Raw genomic sequence first — 22997 nt, 5'->3', positions numbered from 1 at the left:
CTGAGAATCTATAAAATTACTAGATTATCCTAGGGGGACATCTAGTGTCAGCTGTCATGAGTTCTAGGACTATTTATTGTACATTTGTTCACATTACGTTCACTGTAGGCACAGGTGACGCAACAAGCAGGAGAATAACTGAGCAGATGAGAGAAGTGAAAATTCAGGCTGCCTCAGGAAACTCGAGCTGCTCCTGTGTTAGAGCACGCTCTGTATCTCTGACATGACATGACCTGACATGCCCCAACATGATAAACATTGTGGTTTTCATGAAGTTTCAATGTTTTGGTATATGTCCCAAGTAAAACACCTGCTTAGCATAAACGAAACAGGTGTCCTATATCATCTGACTTGTCACACAAACAAACACGGAAGATGCTGGATGTGACAGCAAGATGAGAAGGCAGCTGACGGTGAACACCTGCCTGTGGGAAAGGGGGGGACCTGCCACATGGTTTCACAATGAAGCGTCCGCCCTTGTGGGTACAGAAAGCACAACAAAACCAGACCAATCAAGGGTTTAAGACGACACACTTGTAGACATTGTACCACCGCTGCCAGGACTAACAAAGATGAGGTAAATGTCAAGTGATAACTATAAGTAACAGCGGTGAAAGATGATCTGTAACAGAAGCATATGTGCACATGGGGAAATCCATAACCAAAAGCACTGCGGCGACACGCATCAGATTCAGAGGGATGAGGGCTTTTTTTCTTTGTTGGACAAGCTGGGTATTTCGAGTTCAGCTCTCAGAAGGATGAGAAAAGCTCATGAAGAGCAGTGCGATCATCAGAAGCCTACACACATCCTTTTACATCCCCCACCCTGGAACATTTCTTCTGAAAGAAAAAGCAAACAGAGATTAAATGCTTTCTTGCGTGTATATAGGGTGAAAAGTTGAAAGCAAAAACACAAGTCAGACATGTCACCTGCTCTTGAAGTTTTGACAGCATCGGAGGATCACAGAATAAAGGGGGATGGATGGTACTCACTTCTCACAGATGTGCTAACCACAACTGAAAATACCCCCCCACACACACTTTAATCATTAAAATACCCCCCTCTCTCCCCTCGATGTGTGCAAACTGCACTTGCTCTATAAAACCCAATATCTGTTAAAATCTAAAGCCACCATAAGTGAAACCAGCCTTTAATCAAAGCTATGGCACAAAAATCAGACAGTGTGACACAAACTGTTTGTTTTTTTTTTGACTAATATGGAACTGCTGCCTTAAATTTGAACTACATTTAGGACATGAGAGGTGATTCAAATTTGAACAATTCAAAACAATCGTTTACAGAAAGTGAGATGAGGCAACACGAAAAACAAAACTAGTTATAATAAACTGAATGTTGGTGTGTTCCAGATATGACCTGTGACATATTTCAGGTCAAATCTGACTAAAAAAAAATATCCAAACTAGTAAGACTAAAGTGAAAGTCCCTTCCACACATCTGACCGCAGGATTTGAACTTTCAAGTACTGAACACAGAGAAGAAAGTTGGCCTGAGAGAAATCGGAATTAAATAGACAATAGTTTATTGTTAAAGATGAACAAACACACACACACACACACACACACACACACACACACGCCTGACCTCTGCATCATGATCCTTCGAGTCGGGCATGTCAGTAGCTTTCTTATTTGTGACACAATGTGGCAGTTATTCATCTACACACACGCGTACCCCCGGACACAAACACACAGCTTTAACATCATTTAATTTATAATCCACAAATTTATATTCTTTTGTCTCATAATTCTACATCACTAGTTACTTAATTATGTACACAGAATTGAGTCAGTTCTCTATTTCTTCGAGTTATTTTTCAATTCGAGGAAAGGGAGAAAAACAAATCAGCTCAAAAAAATATTTTTTTTTAATTTCCTGTTATTTCTACAGAAAAAAACATTTTCAGTTTCCTGGACTGTAAACTCCAAACTGCTTGAACCGACAACAACTCACAACAGGCTCAATTTAACATTCCCTCCTCCTTTCTCGAATATGTTCATCTCCATCCTTTCTTCTTAGCAGACTGTCAAGGAGAAGCGTGACCAGGAGAGAGGATTTGGCACAAGGCATGAGTGTCATCTAAACCAGTAGTAATAGAAGAAGCGGTCCTTACAGCAGATCACAATCCTGTAGTGCACAACAGTCCTGAGAGAAAGTTTAAATGGTTAACGGTGACGCAGTTTCAACTCTTTGAATCCCATGATTTTGCACCTTTTAGAGAATCACTCGAGTGCAAGTGGTCAGCATTAAAAAGAAGGGAAACGCGGGGAGAAACATTTATTCCACCCTGTCACTTTGCTGTCCCTTCTTTAAACACCAGAGCTGATCTGTTTGGTCACTCGTCTCCCTCCAGGTCCAGGCTGGAAAGTCTTGGCTTTTTTCCCCTCCCTTTGTCCTTTCCTTCCTTTTAAGGATGTGGTAGGTTCATTCGGTCCTCTATTAGGGTGTTATCAGGGCCCTGTGCCTCCATGCACTGCTTTATGGTTGCTATAACTCCAGATAGACGCCTATCCAGGGCTGCAAGGTGTGGTTCAGTTAGGACTGGTTGAATGGGATCAAATGCCAGAGCCTGTCGCATGGCTGAGCTCAGAGCTCCACTTCGCAGCAGGTTTAATCTATTCCACGTGGACACACGAACCCTACCGAGAAAGGGACAGACACTTCAGTAGAAAAAAACATAATCTGGTAAACAGGAAATTGTATTTGGCAATTCTCCGACTTACATGCAGCACTGGTAGAGTGGTGCAAGAATGCTTCGCTCGTCCAGAGCTGGGTTCCCGAAGCTGCACAAGGACATAAAAGAAAAATTACGAAAGATTAAAAACCCCAACATAAAGCACTTGAAGCACACGCAGGCACACGCACACACCTCAACTGAATTTGCTAGAATAGCAGTTTCCCTGTTTCTGAAGAGCTCTTGAGGAGTTATTAGATTCTCGGACAATCTAAAACCCGTAAAGCTTTCCAAACTAGAGTCTGGATCTGAGTCCAGCCATGTCTAAAACTAGCATGACCTTCAACAAACAGGAGCTGTATATTTTATATCTTTACATACAGTTAAATCATGTATTACAAGATCTAACTGTGTATCCCATTGTGAAAACTTCATGAAAACGTGGCTAAATGCATTTATTCCTATTCACTCAACTTTTAAGACTGAGAGTGTCAGGCTCTTAAGCCCTTTTCTAGTTAAATTAGATTGTAATACATACAGTAACACAGTAATGTGAAAATAAATGTACACAGTTTTTTCAGTTCCAAGGTTTTATGTACCAGGACGTAATAAACAAAATCATCTGGTCTTTAAAAAGTTCTAAAATTATTTAAATAACAAACTCAGATGAACAACAACCCTTGACATATTACACTGTGTCATCATTTATGCAACAAAAACTAGGGCGGAATGCAGAAGCCGTGTGTGTCTTATTGAATTAAGAGAAATTATGAGGGCAAGTAGACTGCTAGTCAAACGCACTTAATTAGCTGATCATCAGCGACTGTGAACACCTACAAAAAAACCAAAAAACCAAGTTTTTTCGTTTTCAGGTCTGGAGCATTTAGGTGTGTGATGCCAAGGAGGAAAGACATCAAGAATAATTTTAGGAGAAACTGTTGCTTCCTGACAATCTGCAAACAATTTGAAGCCCATCATTCTGCACTGAGAAAGATTCACAAGTGGGAAATGTAATTTTTCATTTCAAGTTTATTTATATATCTCCAGTTTGCCACAGCATGTGTCGTGAGGGATTTTACACTGTGAGGTAAAGATGCTACAGTATAAGAGAAAAACCTTAAATAAAGGAAAAACTCCACTTTAACAGGAAGAAACCTCCAGCAGAACCAGGCTCAGGGAGAAGCTACCATCTGCTGCAACTGGTTGCGGCCGATCATTGGAAAGAAAAAAAAGATCAAAGGGAACCAGGACAAAATACTTAACAAAATATGTGTTTCAGAAACAGGGGTGGGCGTCGCAGCAAACTGCAAACAACACAAGTGTTACATCTCATAATCTACAGGCCTCAATTAGTGTGTTAGAATGTAAATGTAACTTAATGAGATATTTGCCCATGATGCACAAAACCACGTTTGTTGAAAATCAAGCATAGCATATGAGAACAAACACCTCATAGCAACTGACAGCACAGTGTTGGACGGGTAATGACAGGAAATGGGGAACTAGCAGCAACTGGTATACAAAGGAGTTCATGCTTGACTCAAAGTATTGTAGAGTCAAAGGTGAAGCCATCCGTCCAACAGCGAAACGCTTGGCCTAAACTGGGTCATGCAACACAACGAGCAGAACAGCAGCAACTCTGCAACACAGTGGCCGAAAAGTCAAAGAATCAGGGTGTTGCAGTAACCAAAAAATCCAGACCTCTAACTGAAAGGGCAGTTGGGCATAAATGAATGCATTTAAACCTCAATAAACTCAGTCAATGTGATAAGCAAGTGGGCTCAAATTCCTGCACGATGAGGTGAGAGGCTGATAAAGTCATACAGAAAACTACTTGCTGTTAGAAGTGGTTCTACCAGCTAATGAATGATGGCGAGTTTTTTAAACACGGTTTCTGGACTTTAGCTTAGCTTTTATGATATAATTAAATAAATAAATAGATAAATAAATGAATGAATGAATGAAAAAAATAAATGGCACGCTGTAATATGCCATGTGTTGTTGAAAGAAGGTGTAGTTTGTTTTGATCATGTTGGTAAGAACTAAAATGAATTCCACACTTAGCCTTACCAATGCTAGTCAGCTATATGACAGAGAGCAAGAATCCATTGCTTCCAGCTTAATCTGAAAGAGTTCTAATAAAAATCCAAGAATTGGGCCATTATTGGCCTGCAAAGAGTACCAGCTGCAGGGTATTTTCACTGCATAGAAAATATAGATTATACTCTTCATTAAAAAAAGGAAAGACAAGAAATTACTCAGTACTTCTATTGGTATACATTATTCCCAGTAAAAGGTTTGTTTCTTACCACACTTAACCTCATCCTGCCAATACTGAAAAATGCTGCTTAGAAATTTTCCACTGCTGGGTTTTGATCAGCAAAAACAAAAATAACTTCAAAGACGGGTTAACATCTCAAAGTCCTCACTTCATGGAAGTGGGTGTTCTTCATGAGTCAGTTATAAAGTAGCTTCAATAGTGATAAGTGAATTCTTGTAATAAAAAAAGAAATAAAATAAAATAAAAGACGAGCACCGGAAAATGACAAAAAAAAAACCAAACAAACCAAAACAACAACCTGAAAATGAAAATATAATTATTAGTCTGAAAAATATTCAGACTATTGTTATGAACAGAGTGCAGAATTTTCCAGTAAGTCCGTGACACTGATTTATTTCAAAAGTTATTGTTTCTGACAGAATTAGCTGCAATTTTACACAAGATTTCTGGTTAAACTTGCAGTTTTTCTTTACTGGATGGACAGTATTTCCACTTAGGTTTGGAAATGGTTAAGTAATTCTAGCCAGTAAGAAAAAGTAAAATTCATCTGAGGAGGGAAAGTCCCATTTTGGATTCCCGTTTTCATGAAGAGCACCCCCCCTCCCCCCCACTAACTATCAAAAACAACAAACAAAAAAACCACAGCTCACCTCTTGGCGTTGTCAAGAAGGATAAGCATGCTGGCACCTCCATCATCCTGGAAACTTTCGTAGTGATGACGATCAGCATTTCCAATAAGGTAATCAAAAATCGCCGTGTCAATGACATCTAGCAGCCTTGGCCCTGCATCATATGGGGGCATCTTCTTCACTGCCTCACAGTAGCTTTCGTCATACTCCCACCTGAAAAATAAACACACGTTCAAATCGTCTGAAGTAAGATTTTCGCACATCACCATATTGTCAAACAGGCAGTGTGCATAACCACGCCCCTCACACAGGAAAAGAAAAGAAAAACCATTTCAGGTCATTTCAGGGTTTTAGAAAGCAGGTAAAATGTAGCCAGAATTATTAAAAAGTGAAAAGATCCTAAAATTAAGACCAGCTTGCTTCTCTTACTGCTGTTAATTTGCTCACTAATACGGCATCGCAGCGGCAGACGTTCTCTGGTAAAGTGAAACATTTAACAACACTTACACTTAAGAAAATGCACGTGTCAAAGTGTAGAGTTAATTTGCTGAAATGCAATCAAACTTATGGTATTGATGGCAACACAATCCCTTATTTTCAGTGGCCTTCACACAATATTATGAGACCAGTGAGAATAGAATAGAATAATCCTTTAATTGTCCCACAAGGGGAAATTTGGTTGTAACAGCAGCCAAAAAGACACATTTACAAACAAACAGTACACAGGACACGGAACAGAAACATACAATTTTTCTTACATATTTAAATTAAGGACAATGGTTACAAGTGACCTATCATAATGAAAGCCAACTCTCTTGTTTTGGTTCCCTTTGGTCAATGACTCTCAAAATGTGGGGATGCCCCCATGAGTGGAGCAAAAGCGACTCATCGAGGGCACGGATGACCATGGTGTGAAAAAAGGAGAGTGAAACCAAGCTTTATAATTTCCTTCAATATACGACAGTCATGCGTTGTTACTGGCATGTGGAACTTTATTTCACTAAAAGTTCCACATGCCAAAAGTTCCACATCCAAGTTGGATCCTCTTTTATTGTTAATAATTGACAAAAAAGGGCAGTGCAATTTTGTTTCATGGTAAGATACAGTAGTTGAAGTGGAGAAATTTCTAGCAAGTCTGTAGCACCGATTTAATTTTCAGGTTAATGTTTCCATCAGAATTTGTTGCAAATATCATACAACTGCAAGTTAAACTGAAAAACTGAAAACAGTTCCCCACTTCAATCTGGAAAACCCCACTGGTGTGGAATAAAGCTGCTGCAGGTGGGACATGAGTGACCACTGGGTGGAAAAACTGACAACTGACAACAAACTGACAAACTAAGTCAAATGAATATGATTTTTCTTTTGAAAGTGCAACTAAACAGTTTTCAAATGTAATCATTCTGAACTTTACATCACTAGAACTCAACTACCATTTTTTATTTTTGGGGGATAATGATAAAATGTGGTTGGGATCCAATGGATGGCATGCCAGAAGAAGTTTGAGGACCATTCTTCCCATTTGACATCGCATTGTCAATATTACAGTAGTAGAATAAACTGAGATAAACTGAAACAGGAGGAATAATGGGTCTAACTTGAATTTAGCAACAAAACACAGATACAGTGCAGTGTAAAATTCTTGAGTGAACCCTGATTTCTTTTTATTTGAGTTTGAAAAGGCTACAAACTACAAGCTGAACGACTGTTGTGTCCACGCTGCACAGAAGACAACTTAGAATATCAAACTGGTTCTTTGCTATTTTTAGGCACTTTGTTGCTAGCAGCCTGTCATCATGTCTTTCTTTGACAATAAATGTGAAAGAAAACGCAGTTTGACAGCATGAAACAGTATTTATTCACCACCAAGGTGACTCCCAAAAAGTGAATACCCCAAAACTTGGCATCTCTCTGCAAGGTGTGTAAAGCATTGCAAAAAATTTCAGAAAACTGGACATGTGGAGGACTAAAGAAGTCCAGGAAAAACCTGATGCAGGACCTTAGAGATGGAAAATGGTAAGTGGACTGGCTCTTATATAGCACTTTTCTACTCTACCTGAGCACTTAAAGCGCTCAGAGATGCATCTGAAATTTCAGTTGATACGTCTACTGTTCATTGAAGCCCCAAGCAGCCATTCTCATGGAAGGGACGACAAAGAGAAGAGGATGAGGTATACAAAATCACACAAGACCTGGACAGAAAATAAGTGGCAACAAGTCTGGCAGAGTGACGAATGACATTTTTGGTCAACGTCTCATATGTAAAACTTGATGGATTTACGAGCAGACATATACAATCGTATTTTAATCCACCACGCAATACTCTCTAGAATGTGTCTGTCTGGCAATGCAAAAATAATCACATTGAAAGAGAACAGAACAAATAGCATCAAACATCCAAAGAATAGCTTTGAATGTCCTTCAAGAAGCCTGGAGAACTATTCATGAAGACCGCTTAAAGAAACTGACTTTCAAGGTCATTAGAACTGTACAAATGGTGTGTGTTTGTGTGTGTGCGTGCAAAAACTCAAGACTTTTGCACATGAGTATAAGGCTGCTAAGTGTGAAGAATAGATCACATAACTAATCTTCTGATCCAGCTGTATGGTGATCTAACGGCAGGATGACACTGATCAGTTGTGTTTAGCATCATAATTAGCTTGCTGATGTAATCTTCTCTGACTGTAGAAATCCTGTGTGCTGTCTTTAGAGTTAATAAACATTTATGAGCAATAATAATACTTACTTATCAACTAGTCTAATTTTCCCCTACAGTTCTCCATACAGAGGTTCAAAAATACCAAGTGCTTTCATTGCCAGTTGAAGCTTGTTCACTAATTTATTCACACCAGATTAAGTACACCAAAGCTCTGGAGTTGAGCTTGTTTTTTGTATCATTTGGGTGAAGGTCCAAAAAGAGATAAGCAAAATGTGAAGGAGGCCACCATTAGGTTGAAAAGGTAAAATAAATTTCTGTCTATTCTAGAGCAAAAATGTGTGGTAAAATCATTGTACAAGTTTACAAACAATGATCATAAACAAATGATTAATGAAAGCACTGCTCACTGCTCATGGGGCGATTGTGGCTCAAGAGTTGGGAGTTCGCCTTGTAATCGGAAGGTTGCCGGTTCGAGCCCCGGCTCGGACAGTCTCGGTCGTTGTGTCCTTGGGCAAGACACTTCACCTACCGCCTACTGGTGGTGGTCAGAAGGGCCGATGGCGCGATATGGCAGCCTCGCTTCTGTCAGTCTGCCCCAGGGCAGCTGTGGCTACAACTGTAGCTGCCTCCACCAGTGTGTGAATGTGAGAGTGAATGGGTGGATGACTGGACGTGTAAAGCGCTTTGGGGTCCCTAGGCGGGACTAGTAAAAGCGCTATACAAATAAAGGCCATTTACCAACACCAAAAAGCCTTAGAAAACACAGAAAACAACTAAAATGCACAACTGCAGAATTTTTTCCTTTTGTTAAGAAAACCCCCCAGTCAAGAACACTCTCGAGGAGGCAGGCGTATCATTGTTAAAGTCTTCAATCAAGAGATGCTTTCATGAATGGAAACACTGAGGGTTTACGAGAAAGTGTAACAACTGATTATACTCTACATTTTGCCAGCACAGCTCTGGAAAAAAAAACAACCCATAAAACATTTTAAAAACAATCTTTGGATAGATGAAACCAAGTTTAACTTTGGTTAAAATGGGAAGATAAAAGTATGGAGAAGGAAAAGAACAGCTCATGATACAAAACTATCACATCATCTGTCGAACATGGTGGAGGCAATGTAATGGTATGGGCATGCGTGACCCCTAGTGTTAATTGATGATGTGACTGCTGAGAGCAATAGCAGGATAAATTTGGAAGTGTGCAAAGCTATACTCTCTGCCCAGAGTCTGCTAATTGTTCCAAAACTAGGTAAATAACACGTCCCAGGACAAACAAATAATGACGCAAACATACTGGAAAAGCAGAGTTTCTCAAATCAAAGAAATTTGATATTCCTCAATGGCCAAATCTATCACCTGATTTCATGCAACACATCATGCTTTTTAGTAACTGAAGACATAATTGAAGGCAGATAGACAAAACAAGCAGCAACTGAACATTTTACTATTTAATATGTTGGCAGCAACAACAACATCAAAACACAAGAATGAATTCAAGTCAGAGGATTTCCCCTAACTGTAAAAACCGCTGCTTTTTGGGACTCACGCTTGACACCCACCTTGCCAGTTTCCCCTCTCTGTATGTGCGTCCCCAAGGGTGTCTGTGTTTCTGCAGTGGCCAGACATCTGGCAGCCAAAGGGTTAATGACCCCTCCATGATTTCCCCCTCTGCACACGCTGGCTCGCTCTCCCGACAGTAGTAACACTTCCCATAGAAACATGTATTATTGCCTGGGGACACAGGGAAAAAAATCAGCTTGGCATCAGTGACACAAGAGATGCAAACAAAGAGGTAAAAACTAGCACAATGGTGGAAGGAGGGTGGGTGGGGGACAAAATGCTTAGGTTAATTGGGTTAGTTCTTATGAAGTGTGAGCACGCACACACACAGATTAATCAAACAACCTTATCCTGTGCTTTCAGATACAAAGACCTCAGTGACATTTGACAAAGCAGTTTTGCTTAGGGCCAAACCATCAAAACATCCCTGAAACTGCAGTGCCAGCACCTTCAGGCACTAAAAATAAGTGAAACAGGGTTTCGCTGCTAAGATCTCATACAGATCATGACCCCAAAGTTCCAAATATAACGATGAGACCAAACACTTTTTGTTTTTAACTGGAAAAAGATGCGCTGATGTGCAGTCTCGCCTTGAATTCAGTGGTTATAACAAAAGTATTGCTTTAGAATTTTTTTAATTAACTGGACAGACAAACATTATTTTTATATAAAGATTGTTTTTATTATTTGGAAAAAAAATCCATTGCAGTCAGTGTAAGTCTAAAACCCATGGACATCAACAAATGCTGTTTCTCATGCCTTGAGATGCTCAGTGAAGTTTTTACTGCAGCTTCCTTCAGATAATGCTGGTTGTTGGTCTCTCTGGATTTATCTTCATCAACTGAAAATAATGCACTATTGGGGTGGTATCAAGTGACTAATCTGACCATTGCACCTGTTTCTTTGTCATAAACTGTTGGGTTGCTCTGTTTTGTTTTGTAGCATTTATCTGGATCTGAGCAGAGAGTATAAACCTGTATACTTCAAATGTCGTCTTACTGTTTCTATCACCACCCTCATGAATAAAGATTTGTTGTCTGGATCCATACATGCAAACATGCGTGCTCTTTCTGTAACATTGCTATGTTTGACGAATGGTATAGTATACTTTCAATTATTTGAAGATTTACCTAAAGGCAGAGAGATCCACAAACAAGCAGATAGATCTTTTCAGATGTTTTCTGGCCAAGTTTAATCTGATCTGTCCTTCTTTTTATTGAGTATCAAAGGAGATTTTTCTTAACCAAGGAAATCATGTCCTTATCCACTTCAATTGTCTTCTGTGGTTTTCGAGCCTTTCGCTAGTTGCTAGCTGGCTAGTACATTCATTCTTTTTTAAGAACATAGGAATGGCCAAATCAACAATCAGTTAACATTTTTTGATATCTTCATGATAGCAGAAATTTAGTTGGGCTGCAGACAATCCCAGAAAGAAAGATACCAAATGCCACTTCAACAACAACTACTAGAATCAACTCCAGGCCTTTTATCAGTCGCATTTGTAGTAAATCTCACATGGCCATGAAACGGTTTTTCAGTCAACTGTCCAATTACTTTTAAGCCTCTGAAAAATGGGATCTGAGTAGTTACTGCAGTACTTTGTTAACTGCTTGAATTAAAGTTAAAAAAAAAAATCACATCTTGTTATCTCTTTCTGATCCTGGTCCTGTTGGAGGTTTCTTCCTGTTAAAAAGGAGGGTTTTTTTCCCCTACTGTCGAACCTCTGTTTTCTTTGTGTATTGGTGGGTCTTTAGCTTACAAAATACAGGCAACAGTTGTTGTGACTTGGCACTATATAAATAAAAATGAAAATTGAATATATCATGAATGTAAACATAGGAAGCCTGCAAGCCAGAAAAGGCTTACTACCTCAACCCACTGGATGGCTCTGCATGAAAAAAAACTAACAGAAGAAACATCATGGAGGTGTACTGATGTCTTTCTTTGTGATGGCAGTATACTGAATGAATGTAGAAAGAAAATACCATCATGTCTGTAAAATCTCTTAACCTGTTCTTACCCATTTTATAAACAGAAAATTCAATAAATGTATATGATTTCATAATATAGCTGTGCTTTTTTCAGTACAAAAAAAATTAAACAAAATGTGTTGTTCTTTTTCTAACTTCGCTCGGTGTTTCACTATGGGAATCGCCTCGGCGTGACCAACTACGGAAGCTCCAATGACACCACGTCTGTCTATGACAGACCTGTCGAGCCGTGCTCAGGGCTCCGCCCCCTCATTCTAACACGGCCGACCAGCTCCTCCTAACTCATTCTCGCTTACTTCCCATGAAAAACTACTTTGAGCTCCCTCAGCGCATCCAGGCTAACTTGATTAGCTGCTTAACAGTTCTCAGGTGTCCCGTGTAGGAGTATGTCGCCGAACGCAGTCTTTCCGGTTCCAGTTTGGATCCAGTTTCGAGGTCCTTCGAAAGAAGTGTACTTCGAGTTGCACTGTGGAACAGCAACCGCGTCAGGCGAGCTGTCCCAGCGGTTCCTGGTTTTAGTTAGCGAGTTAGCCAACGTTGTGTGACTCGGGCTAACGCGTTACGGCGAGCTGTTCGTTCAGTATCCGGCTAGCATTAACTTGTTAGCAGACCACAAACCACATCCTTCTTTCTTTGGCTCTCGGAGGAGGCGGACGCACTTTTTCTCCTCTCCCTTATCTTCCCTGCTTATGTCCTTGTCTAGTCTCGTGGTTTTTTTGTATTTTCCCTGGAACATTCTCTCACAGTCTGTTCTCTAAAACCTAAAAGAGGAATTATGGATTGAATCAACTGGTCCCTGAATGCAATTGACACCCCTTTCTCAACGAGAAGTTTGGGCTTGGGTGAGCCTGAGTGCTGAAGATATCTACCTATTTGGAACCATGGTAACAGGGTTCTGGCGGATCGGAGCTGGCTTGGCCCTGACTTATCGAAGAATTAAGAAAGCGGAACCGGCTGTTCAAACCCCCACAAGGCTGCCCGCTGGGATTGGAACGATGGGAGAGGCGTGAGTTTCTCAAAATGGGCTCATTGAGTCAGCACGGATAAGATCTTGGAGAGGCTACGGCTGCTGTGAATACTCAGAATAAGATCTCTGACTGCAGACTGGATACATCTCGGAAGGGCTAGCCCGGAATAACATCTCTGGGCGCAAAATTGGATGACATCTCGGGGAGGCACACTGCCGTGAGTTCTCTGAAATCGGCTCCTTGAGCACAAGAAATGACAACATCACAGAACGCAAGTATGGCGAAGCTCGCGGCTCTCCAACGGGAGATTAAGAGACCAGTGTTGGACTGTAGAACTGCTTTGAAATTCATATGAGCTGTTCGCACTAAAGTAAAAAAATAACATCACTTCATGTGGATACCCTCTCGGCGCCAGCTACAAGGCCGGAGCTGAACAAAACACCCTGATAACGACTGTGTTTAGTCTGTTCCTTCCCATTCCATGCAAGGCCACCTGGGTTGGCTGGAAGACTGTTTACTTAGCCTGGCAGGGCGAAGGACACTGTCTCAGCTGAACTATGGAAACGCACACACATACATATACTGATACTGATAAGCACTCACCGACGCATCACCCTCCCTACCCCGGATCCAACGCCACCTCCAACGCTTACCTCCCCTCTGATGTGGACATTGGGTCAGTTGGAGGCGCAGTCGAAAGATTGCAGCGGTCCCAGATCAGATGTACACACTGGAACTCTTTCCCATGTTGCTTGTCTGTGTTTATTGTGCTATGGTGTGTTGATATCTGTGCATTCCTGTATTATCCTTCTGTGTTACACATTTCGATGTTTTTTTCCTCGCTACCTAGCCTGACCTGTCTCCCCAATGTGATGTTTGTGTATTGTATGTACGGTCGGCAAGGTCTGTCATCTCGGTTGTGGGCAAAAGACCTGCAACTGACAAATAAAGGCTATCTCATCTCATCTCATCTCATTAGCGTCTCACTAGCATTAGCTTGTTGGTCGACCTAGGGTTCGGTTAGCATTAAGTTGCTAACGATATTGGCTAGCGGAGTGCAGCTAACGTGTCACGATGAGCTGACTCCCGCGGCGACTAGCTCGGATTTAACACCCGCTGCTAGTCCTAGCTACTTACGGGCTAATGTGTCGAGACGAGCCTGGTGTAGCCTAGTCTCACCCCTTTCCGCTAACCATGTCTACGGCTCCTAGTCCTGCCAAAAGGTCGGAGCCGAAGGCCAAAGAGGCTGCATCTCGCCCGTGCCCCGCATCATGCGGTGCCACCATCTCGGGCAGGGACCCTCATCCAATGTGCATCGTCTGTATGGGTGCCAAGCATGCTCAGGCTTCACTGGCGGACCCTCAGGGATGCCCACACTGTGCTTTGATGCCAGAGAAAGTCCTGGAAAGGAGGCTGAGAGTAGCAGTAACGAACAGTCAGGACCCCTGCCTGTCGGCTGCTACTGCTATGAGCAATATCCGTCATCCGCGAGCCTCCACAAGCTGGGCGGACATGATGGAAGAAGAGTCCCCGCTCATGCCCCCATCGTTCAAGGACCTCCTCGATCAAAACGTGGGCGAGCCGGGCGGCGAGGATGCGGAGGGCGATGCCGACTCCGACCTCCTCGACCTGGAGGACATGGATGAGGAACAGGAGGATGACTCTACCTTTCCACCCCAGCAGTCCAGGCCACCGAGGGGGGCTGAAGTTGCACCCCCGGTGGACAGCAATTTGTACGAGGTCTGCAAATGGGCTGCTGTCAAGCTTGGCATCCCATGGCCAGCCGCCCAGGATGCCGAAGGGGCAGAACGCGACCTGTAAGACGACAAATGGCGACCACCAACCTTGCCACCACCGAAACAGCTTCTGCCAGCAGTCCCGGCCTGCATGAAAGAAATGAGTCGCTATTAGTCAAGCCCTTTTGAAAGCAAGCTTCCGACCAAGGGCTGCTCTAAGCTTGAGATCCAGGGGATGGGTGAACTGGGGCTGACCGGACCCCCAGCAGTGGAGCCTTCAGTGGCGTATCACCTTCACCCTAACTGCAGGGCAATCTCAGCTTCTTCTAGCATTTCTTTGCTCAACAAGATAGATCGCCTCACGGCATCCATTTATCAAAGGATGTACAAATATGCTGCCAGTCAGTATGCTTGCTTAATGCAGTCACACTGCTATCAGCATATCAGGCAGAAATTCTGGAAGACATGGGCCGTCAGCTTGACTCGGGTTCCCCGAACCCAGCCCTCTGGGATGAAATCGTGGTTAATGATCTCATTCTTCGCTCCTCCAGGGGAGCAGTCCAAGGGTGTGGCCGCGTTATGGGCCTTGCAGTCTCGGGTGAGAGAGCCTTGTGGCCAAACCTGTCAGGCCTAGGTGATGCTCAGAAGGCTGAGGTCATGGATGTAGCCTATGACCCAACCAAGGGTCTCTTTGACCCAGCCCTGAAGAGAATGAGAGAAACAAGCACCCACAGAAAGCAGGAGGGAGAAGCATTCAACCTCTGCATACCCAGAAAACCTAACTCTCAGCCCCAGCAGGTGCCAAAAGCTGGCTTTGCAGCAACAGCAGCAGCAGCTGTGAGAGGGAGACAGAGTAGGGTCAGAATGCAGAGAGGAGCAGGAGGCCAGCAGGGTGCCCACCAGGCCATGGTAGAGAACCAAAGACCTTGGGGCAAGCATTCCTTTGCAGCAGCTGCTGCAAAGAACAAGCCGTCACACCCCGGAGAGGGGAAAAAGAAGCAGTCAGCCTAGCACACCTGCAACATTCTGTGTCACCCCTCTCTTCTCCCCCAAAGAGAAGAAAGGTCTTAGAAGGGGTAACCAAATCACTCCAAGGTTCAGGGTTTCCGGAAGTTTCCAGTTCACCAGGAGCACCCTCTCAGTCGCCTCCTCCAGTTCAGGGAGGACAGACTTGTGGACAAATGGCGCAGTGTCACCAAGCACTCCGTCTGTGTCACCAAGCACTGCCCAGAGTCACCAGACACTTCACTGTGGTTTGGGGGTAACAAAAGAAATAAAATGTGCATTTCTGCAGCCAGGCAGGTGGCCAAGGGCAGAATGTCCCCCCAGTTTCAAAATAAAAATAAAATAAAATCACTGCCATTTGTCTTTGTTCCCTGCGGGGGGAGCTCACGCTCTTCCCGAAGGGGAGAGCCCCAACTCCTTCCGGGAGACAGGTGTGACGTCACGCTACTGTGTCTTTAGAGGCCCGCTCGCGGCGCGGCTGGAGCGGTGGCACGCATGCGCAGTTCATCCCTGGGTCTTGTCAACCATTTCCCATGGTTACAGACTACAGTTTGCGGTAAAACCACCGAGATTCGGCAGAGTGTTAGCTTCTGTGGCCAGTGGCGATTCAGCGAATGTGCTGGAGGAGGAAATATCCTAACTGTTACACAAACAGGCGATCAGAGCGGTTCCGAGTGAAGAAGCTCAGCAGGGCTTTTACTCCCGCTATTTCCTCATCCCGAAAAAGGACGGAACGTCGCTCCGTCCTATTCTGGATCTGCGTGTGTTAAACAAGCATTTGAGAAAGTACACATTCAGAATGCTCACACACAAGACGCTTTGTCGCTCAATTCACACAGGCGATTGGTTTATTACAATCGACCTATCAGACGCATATTTTCACATCGCCATTTATCCTCCACACAGGAAATATCTCAGGTTCGCTTATCAGAGCATAGCATATGAGTTTTAAACTATCCCATTTGGGCTATCCTTAGCCCCAAGTGTGTTCAGCTAATGTGTGGAGGCAGCGCTGTCTCCGTTAAGGAACAGTGGCATCAGAATATTCTCTTACATGGACGATTATCTAATATGCTCACGATCGCGCGAGCAGGCGATCAAAGACTCCGAGGTGGTAGTGAATTACCTCACGGAGCTTGGGTTCACAATCAACCTGGAAAAGAGCCACTTGGAACCCGCACAGTTTACAGAGTATCTGGGGCTCCAAATAGACTCCATCTCTTATCGTATCGCACTTTCAGAGCGGAGGATCGCATCCTTCACTCACTGTCTTTCCCGTTTTCAGCTGGGGAAAGTCGTGCGGTTCCGACTCTGTCTCCGCCTCTGTGATATCGGTGGTACATTTGGGGCTTCTTATGATGAGAGATTTTCAGCGGTGGGTCGCTTCTCTGCAGCTGCACCCTCGCCGACATCTCAGTCGTGGTGTAAAAATAATGCAGCCGTGTATCGCGGCTCTCCGGCCTTGGAGGAGCCCGACAGCTCTCGTTGCGGGGGTACCTCTCGGGGCAGTATCATCCAGGGTGACGCTGACCACAGATGCATCCCTGTCAGGTTGGGGTGCAACTATGATGTGCAGAGCAGTGAATGGCTTTTGGTCACAGAGACTCGCTCTGAATCACATAAATGTGCTGGAGCTCCGCGCAGTGCTCCTAGCCTTATGGCATTTTCTGCCGTATCTCCGGGGACAACATAGTTTAGTGAAATCAGACAACTCCACTGTAGTTGCTCATATCAACCGCCAGGGCGGCACCCGTTCCCGGCAGCTACACAGGTTAGCCAGGGGTCCCTTTGTTTTTCTCCCTGTCAGACGCAGATGCGCCACTGCCAAATCTGCTTCACCCACAGGTGGTGGAGCAGATTTGGCAGAGATATGGCAGGGCTGCTGCATACTCTGCTGTATGCTTTCCCTCCCCTCAGCCTGATCTCCCCAACACTGATCAGAGTGAAGGATCAGGGGCTGTCACTGATTTTAATAGCTCCACGGTGGCCATCCAAACACTGGATAGCAGAAATCATCCAGCTTCTGGTGGACGAGCCATGGCCACTCCCCATCCACAGGGACCTTCTGTCTCAGGCGCAGGGGGAGATATACCATCCCCATTCAGAACAGGTTGCTCTCTGGGCCTGGCTCGTGAAAGGTGGAATTTGAAGGCAGCAGGCATGCCTCCGAAGGTTATTGAAACCATTCAGAACGCCAGAGCCTCCACCACTCGTTCCATTTACAGCAGTAAATGGCGTGTTTTTGAAGAGTGGTGCCATGAAGCAGATTATCCCTTTTCAGTGTTCAGTGGTGGAGCTGTTGTGTTTTCTTCAAGACTTGCTGGACAAAAGGAGAGCTTTTTCCACCATAAAGGTCTATTTAGCAGCTATTTCAGGCTGCCACGTGGGGTTTGGTGATAAACCTGCCGGTCAGCACCCCTTTGTATGTCGCTTCATGAGAGGGACGCGTCGAACACTCCCAGTTTCTAGACCACTGGTTCCTTTAGGGGATCTGTCAGTCGTTTTAGACGCCCTCTCCCACCACCCCTTTGAGCCTATTGGGGCAGTGGGGTTGAAGTTTCTCTCTTAAAACCACTTTGCTGTTGGCTCTAACCACAGCCAAGCGAGTTAGTGAATTACAGGCTCTGTCTATTCACCCCTCTTGTCTACAGCTGGCCCCGGGACTCACTAAAGCACGCCTGAGGCCTAACCCAGCCTTTGTCCCTAAAGTGTTGGAAACGTCATACAGGTGCTCTACAGTAGAGCTCCTAGCTTTTCACCCCCCCTCCATTCTCTTCAGAGAGGGAGCAGAGGCTGAACACTTTGTGCCCTGTGCGGGCCTTGGGGACTTATGTTGACAGATCAGCTGTTTGTTTCCTGGGCCTCCCCTCACAAGGGCAGGCCCGTATCACGCCAGAGGCTAGATTGTAGAGGCCATAGCTCTGGCTTATAGCTGTAAGGGCTCACGGGCCCTCCCGGGACTCCGAGCTCACTCCACTAGGGGTGTGGCCACATCCTGGGCTTTGTTCAGAGGTGTATCAGTCCAGGATATTTGTGCGGCAGCAAGCTGGACTACGCCGCACACGTTTGTCCGGTTTTATCGGCTGGATGTTGCACAGTCATCCCTGGCTCAGGCAGTGCTGGATTCTGGTGCCTCAGGTTCGACCTGAGATCCTGGAGTAGTACTGGAGAGTAGCTTTGGGAGCTGGCGCAATCCGGGAGTGGGCCATATCTCCCATAGTGAAACACCGAGCGAAGTTAGAAAAAGAACGTTGGGTTACTTAACGTAATCCCTGGTTCTTTGATAACAGAGTGAGGTGTTTCACCAACACTTCCCACCTTGCTTAGGCACGGAAAGAAATCTGCTTGGAATGAGTTAGGAGGAGCTGGTCGGCCGTGTTAGAATGAGGGGGCGGAGTCCTGAGCACGGCTCGACAAGTCTGTCATAGACAGACGTGGTGTCATTGGAGCTTCCGTAGTTGGTCACGCCGAGGCGATTCCCATAGTGAAACACCTCACTCTGTTATCAAAGAACCAGGGATTACGTTAACATTTTTCCAGTTACTTTGTAATGATTTTACTAGTCCAGTCCACTTGATCTAGAGCAGAGATCCCCAACCCCCAGGCCACAGACCAGTACCAGGCCGCAAGAGTTGAGGCTCGGTCGTGGGTACTGGTACTGGTTTTATTTTGTTGCATTTATCCGCGACACCTTAAAGGCCGGTCCGTGAAAATATTGTTGGGGCATGTTAAAAATTGTGGGACTCTGCAGAAAATGCTAGACAAGGCTGTCAGTAGTCTACAAACCACTGTTAGGTAGTTCTTAGGAAAAGTGAAAGAAATGAAAGTGAACTGCATAGAACATGCATTCCCACAGCACGCACAGACAGATTCATAAATAGATAACCACTTGAACTTTATTCTGTGGTTTCAAATGTAATGACCTTTCAAATATTTACACCAATGTCATGTATTAGTGGCATACTTTTCTTAATCATTTCAAAACCCTAATTTACACTCAAATGAAATACAGGGAATCCATTTTCACTTTTAAAACTAGAAAAACATACTGATTAATTTCTGCTGGGTATCTAACATGCAAATCATAAAATAAATTTCTGCAGAAATTCAAAGAGATACCAATAAGACTGCAGAGCACTTTAAAATAGTCATTTCAGTCTACCAAAGCGGTAAAGCTGTTGGTCTTAGAGTCTGGTATTAGTAAGTTCTGAATTTTAAATTTTATTTAAACTACCATTGAAAGTAGATTAAGGGGGCTTACAAGCCACCTATAAGCTAGTTTCTTATCCTCCTGACCCAAAGCTGATCTTGCGGTACAGCACAGAAAATCTACAGTTTACACAGGTTTACCAAAACTGGACAGAAGATTGCCCGAAGATTAAGACTGCCATGTTGCCTGATCTGATTTGTGCTGCAATTGTGGATGGTGGAGGTGTTAAAAAAGATGAAATTTAAAACAAAACAAAACATAGACAAACTTACATGCTACCCAAGTATGCTACCATAAGATAGCGAGGCATGTCACAAAGCTCAAATAATCTTAAACTGGCTGCTTCAACATGATATTGAGTTCACTGTACTTGGCTTCCACATAGGGCTGTGCAATATGACCAAAATCTCATATCACGATATAAGACATCTATCGTCCCGATAACGATATAAATCTAAATTTTCTGTACATTCTGAGAATCGCGGGCAGCTCGACTTGCGTAAAGTGTTTCCAGCTGGGCGTCATGTACCTGGAGTCGAGTGTTTTAACCAAAGCATGAAACTATACATTTTTAGACATAAGTTGTAACGGCCGTCGTTTTCTTTGTGAGTATTTATTACACGGCGTGCTGCGGGGAAAAGCCTGCTCTAATGTTTGAGTCTAAGGTTTATTTTTTTTATCACCTGGCGGCTCTTTTTTGCTTCTCATCTGTAAGTACTCTGCATACTCTTTTACGTAATTAAGTTTATTTTGAAAAGTCTCAACAGGATCTTGAGCTTTATTGTGAAAGGTTTATGTGGAAGATAAACAAGCGGACACGCGATGGTTTTACCTTGTTGCTAATGACAACGCTTGTCCGTCTGTAGTGTGGTTATATTAAATATAAGAGAAAGAGAGAACTTTAGGAAATTAATATAGCCACTACAGTGACCATCAAAACGATGAAAAAATATTGCCGTAAACAGTTTATTTTGCGACACCACGAAACAAACGATAGCGTAAAATGAAACGATGGACGTTTTTATATCGTTATCTGATATATATTGTTATATCGAACAGCCCTACTTCCACAGGCATCAGATCTCAATCCAATAGTGCACCTTTGGGATGTGGCAGAACGAGAGATTTGCATCGGTAAAAGTCAGCAGAAACTGTGTGATACTGAGGAATGTTTTGAACACCTGGTTGAATCTATCTCATAAAGATTTGAGGCAGTCCTAAAGGCAAACAGGGAGTCCAACCTAGTGCTAGCTAATCGCTGGTGAGTTTATATGTGACTTGAAAGCAATTTACACAATTTACATGTTCTAATGTCACTTTTACATGGCAAGTTACAAAACAAGGAAAAAATCCCTTATTTTTCTAGCTTTAAAATAGATTAAGATAAATTAATAAAGCTGTATTCTTCATGCTGGATGTGTGAATCAGTGTCAAAGAGAATTACACTTATCTGCAAGGTCACATTAAGCTTTTCTTTTTCTACTATTGTAAAACTAAATGGAACAAATTAAAACTCCCAAAAGCAAAAACTTATAAATGCATATAATTTAAAAAAAAAATCTAAATTTATTTATAAATGCCCACCTGTCTACAAGTAATGCCATGACTGTTTCATCAACTTCCCCATATATGATACAAAGTTCACACTAATCATACCAGATTTCATTCCACAAGCACAACATAAAAACTGAGTTAATATGTTCAAAGGTCCAATTTTATCTCCATTTATGTCAAGGTCTGAGCTAACAGCTGCTGTATGACGTGGTTCATTTACTGCTGCTATTTCTTACCTGTACCATCTATGCAGAATCTGCTGCTACGTGGGTGTGAACATTTTAGTTAAAGCACATTTATGTTTAATTCACTGTGAACTGATGGTGTGTGATTAAATAACACTGTCTCCACTTCTGTCTGCTCAAAGTTGGCTTTGTGAAGAAAAAAAAAATCTAACACTTGGTGATGTTTGTGTACTCAGCTCATTTAAGACAGGCTTTTGACAATGAATTCTTAGGACAAATTATCTCAATTACGAGATCTACTTGTACACGGAAGTGGTTTCAACTCTAATAGATGTTCAGATAATGACTTCTTCTAACATCTATGTTTGCTGATGCAGCTGTAAATGTTTCGCTCACTCACAACAAAGACTAATATTTTCTCACGGCGGCTCTTGGTAGTCGAGACATCGTTTTGCAAATTTTTAGCGGGTTTTTCCTACAGAACGAAATTTCATTGAAACATATCAGAAAATGTGTAATGTTTGTACAAATCTCAACAATAAAACCAAAACTTCATGCGTGACTACATGAAGGTGGGGGCAGGCCTCTTTAGCATCAAACAACTCTTTGAAGTTCTTCTTTATTAAAGACCACCAGTAAGAAGTAAATGACACATCTGTGTAGCTGCCGTTGACCCGGGTATGCAGCTTTTATGCTGTACCTTTTAGAATCGACTCATGAGTTCATTGAAAGAAAGAATTGGCTTTACATTACAAAGCCAACTATATGAATGGCCTGAAAAGCTGGTAATGAAATATGGAAAAAAAAAAACTAAACAAAAACAAAACACTTTTACACCGTGTTAATGACAAAACCAAACAAGACAAATTTTGATTTTTCAGGCAAGAAAATAAATAAATAAATGAATAAATAACTACAAACAGAAACAAAGTGTCATTTATCACACAAACTACAGATGGTTAGGATTTAGTTATTAATTTAGAATTGATTACCCATAAAAAAAAGTTGTATACTGCCAACATACATGACTTCCAAGCTATTTAAACACTATAAGTGGCTTAAAAAATGCAAAGAAATGTTGGGACATTGGTAATAAAACCGCTGGTTATGACTGGATATACAGAAAAAAAGAATCCCAGAAAGATTTATTCTTTCACAAATAAAGACATTCTGCTAGTGCCTTGTTGGCACTGGGCTGCATGCCCTTTTGCCTTCAAAACTACTTTAATTCTATGTGGAACAGATTCAACAATCCTAAAGGTGCAGTTCTGGATAGAGAACTGATGTAGTGCAGTCATGTTAAAGAAGTAAGCTTGTACAGTATAGTATATTTCTATGCCATAGACATCCCGAGGAATGTAACACATCTGGTCGATGCAGCCCACAACATCTGATTGGCGTGGAATGTTATGGCGTACATTAAGAGGGGTCGCTAGCAACGTTGTAAGTTTTCATGTAGATTTCCAACTGCAGCCTAATTCAGGCATAAGGCACCTAAACGCTGCCAAGAAGGTATCTCTACA

At 42.9% G+C, this 22997-nt stretch overlaps 2 protein-coding genes and 1 pseudogene across 2 annotated transcripts in view; 2 read left to right on the top strand and 1 right to left on the bottom strand.

The window, feature by feature from the left end:
- Positions 1-1201: 1201 nt before the first annotated feature.
- The window catches only part of fam20b (FAM20B glycosaminoglycan xylosylkinase), a 31997-nt gene continuing 10201 nt past the window's right edge, over positions 1202-22997 (bottom strand). Inside the window, exons 6-9 of the mRNA XM_006790118.3 lie at positions 9825-9996; positions 5625-5816; positions 2743-2802; positions 1202-2658 (exon numbers count right to left, since the gene is read on the bottom strand). Of these exons, the coding sequence (XP_006790181.1) occupies positions 2427-2658; positions 2743-2802; positions 5625-5816; positions 9825-9996 (656 nt within the window). The 3' untranslated portion in view covers positions 1202-2426. The remainder of the gene's footprint in view (positions 2659-2742; positions 2803-5624; positions 5817-9824; positions 9997-22997) is intronic.
- LOC148095999 (uncharacterized) lies at positions 13979-14605 on the top strand. Its single transcript, XM_087835727.1, has one exon. The coding sequence runs from the start codon at positions 13979-13981 to the stop codon at positions 14603-14605; it is 627 nt and encodes a 208-aa protein (XP_087691853.1).
- On the top strand, positions 16597-22868 carry LOC148095998 (uncharacterized; annotated as a pseudogene).

This window comes from Neolamprologus brichardi, chromosome 23, assembly GCF_056152115.1.
Source record: "Neolamprologus brichardi isolate AB-2024 chromosome 23, ASM5615211v1, whole genome shotgun sequence".
In the NCBI taxonomy this organism is placed as follows: Eukaryota; Metazoa; Chordata; class Actinopteri; order Cichliformes; family Cichlidae; genus Neolamprologus; species Neolamprologus brichardi.
This window is presented reverse-complemented; position numbering and strand designations above follow the sequence as displayed.

Coding starts and splice junctions, on each gene's coding strand:
- LOC148095999 (XM_087835727.1), top strand. CDS start 13,979: ATGTCTACGGCTCCTAGTCCTGCCAAAAGGTCGGAGCCGAAGGCCAAA.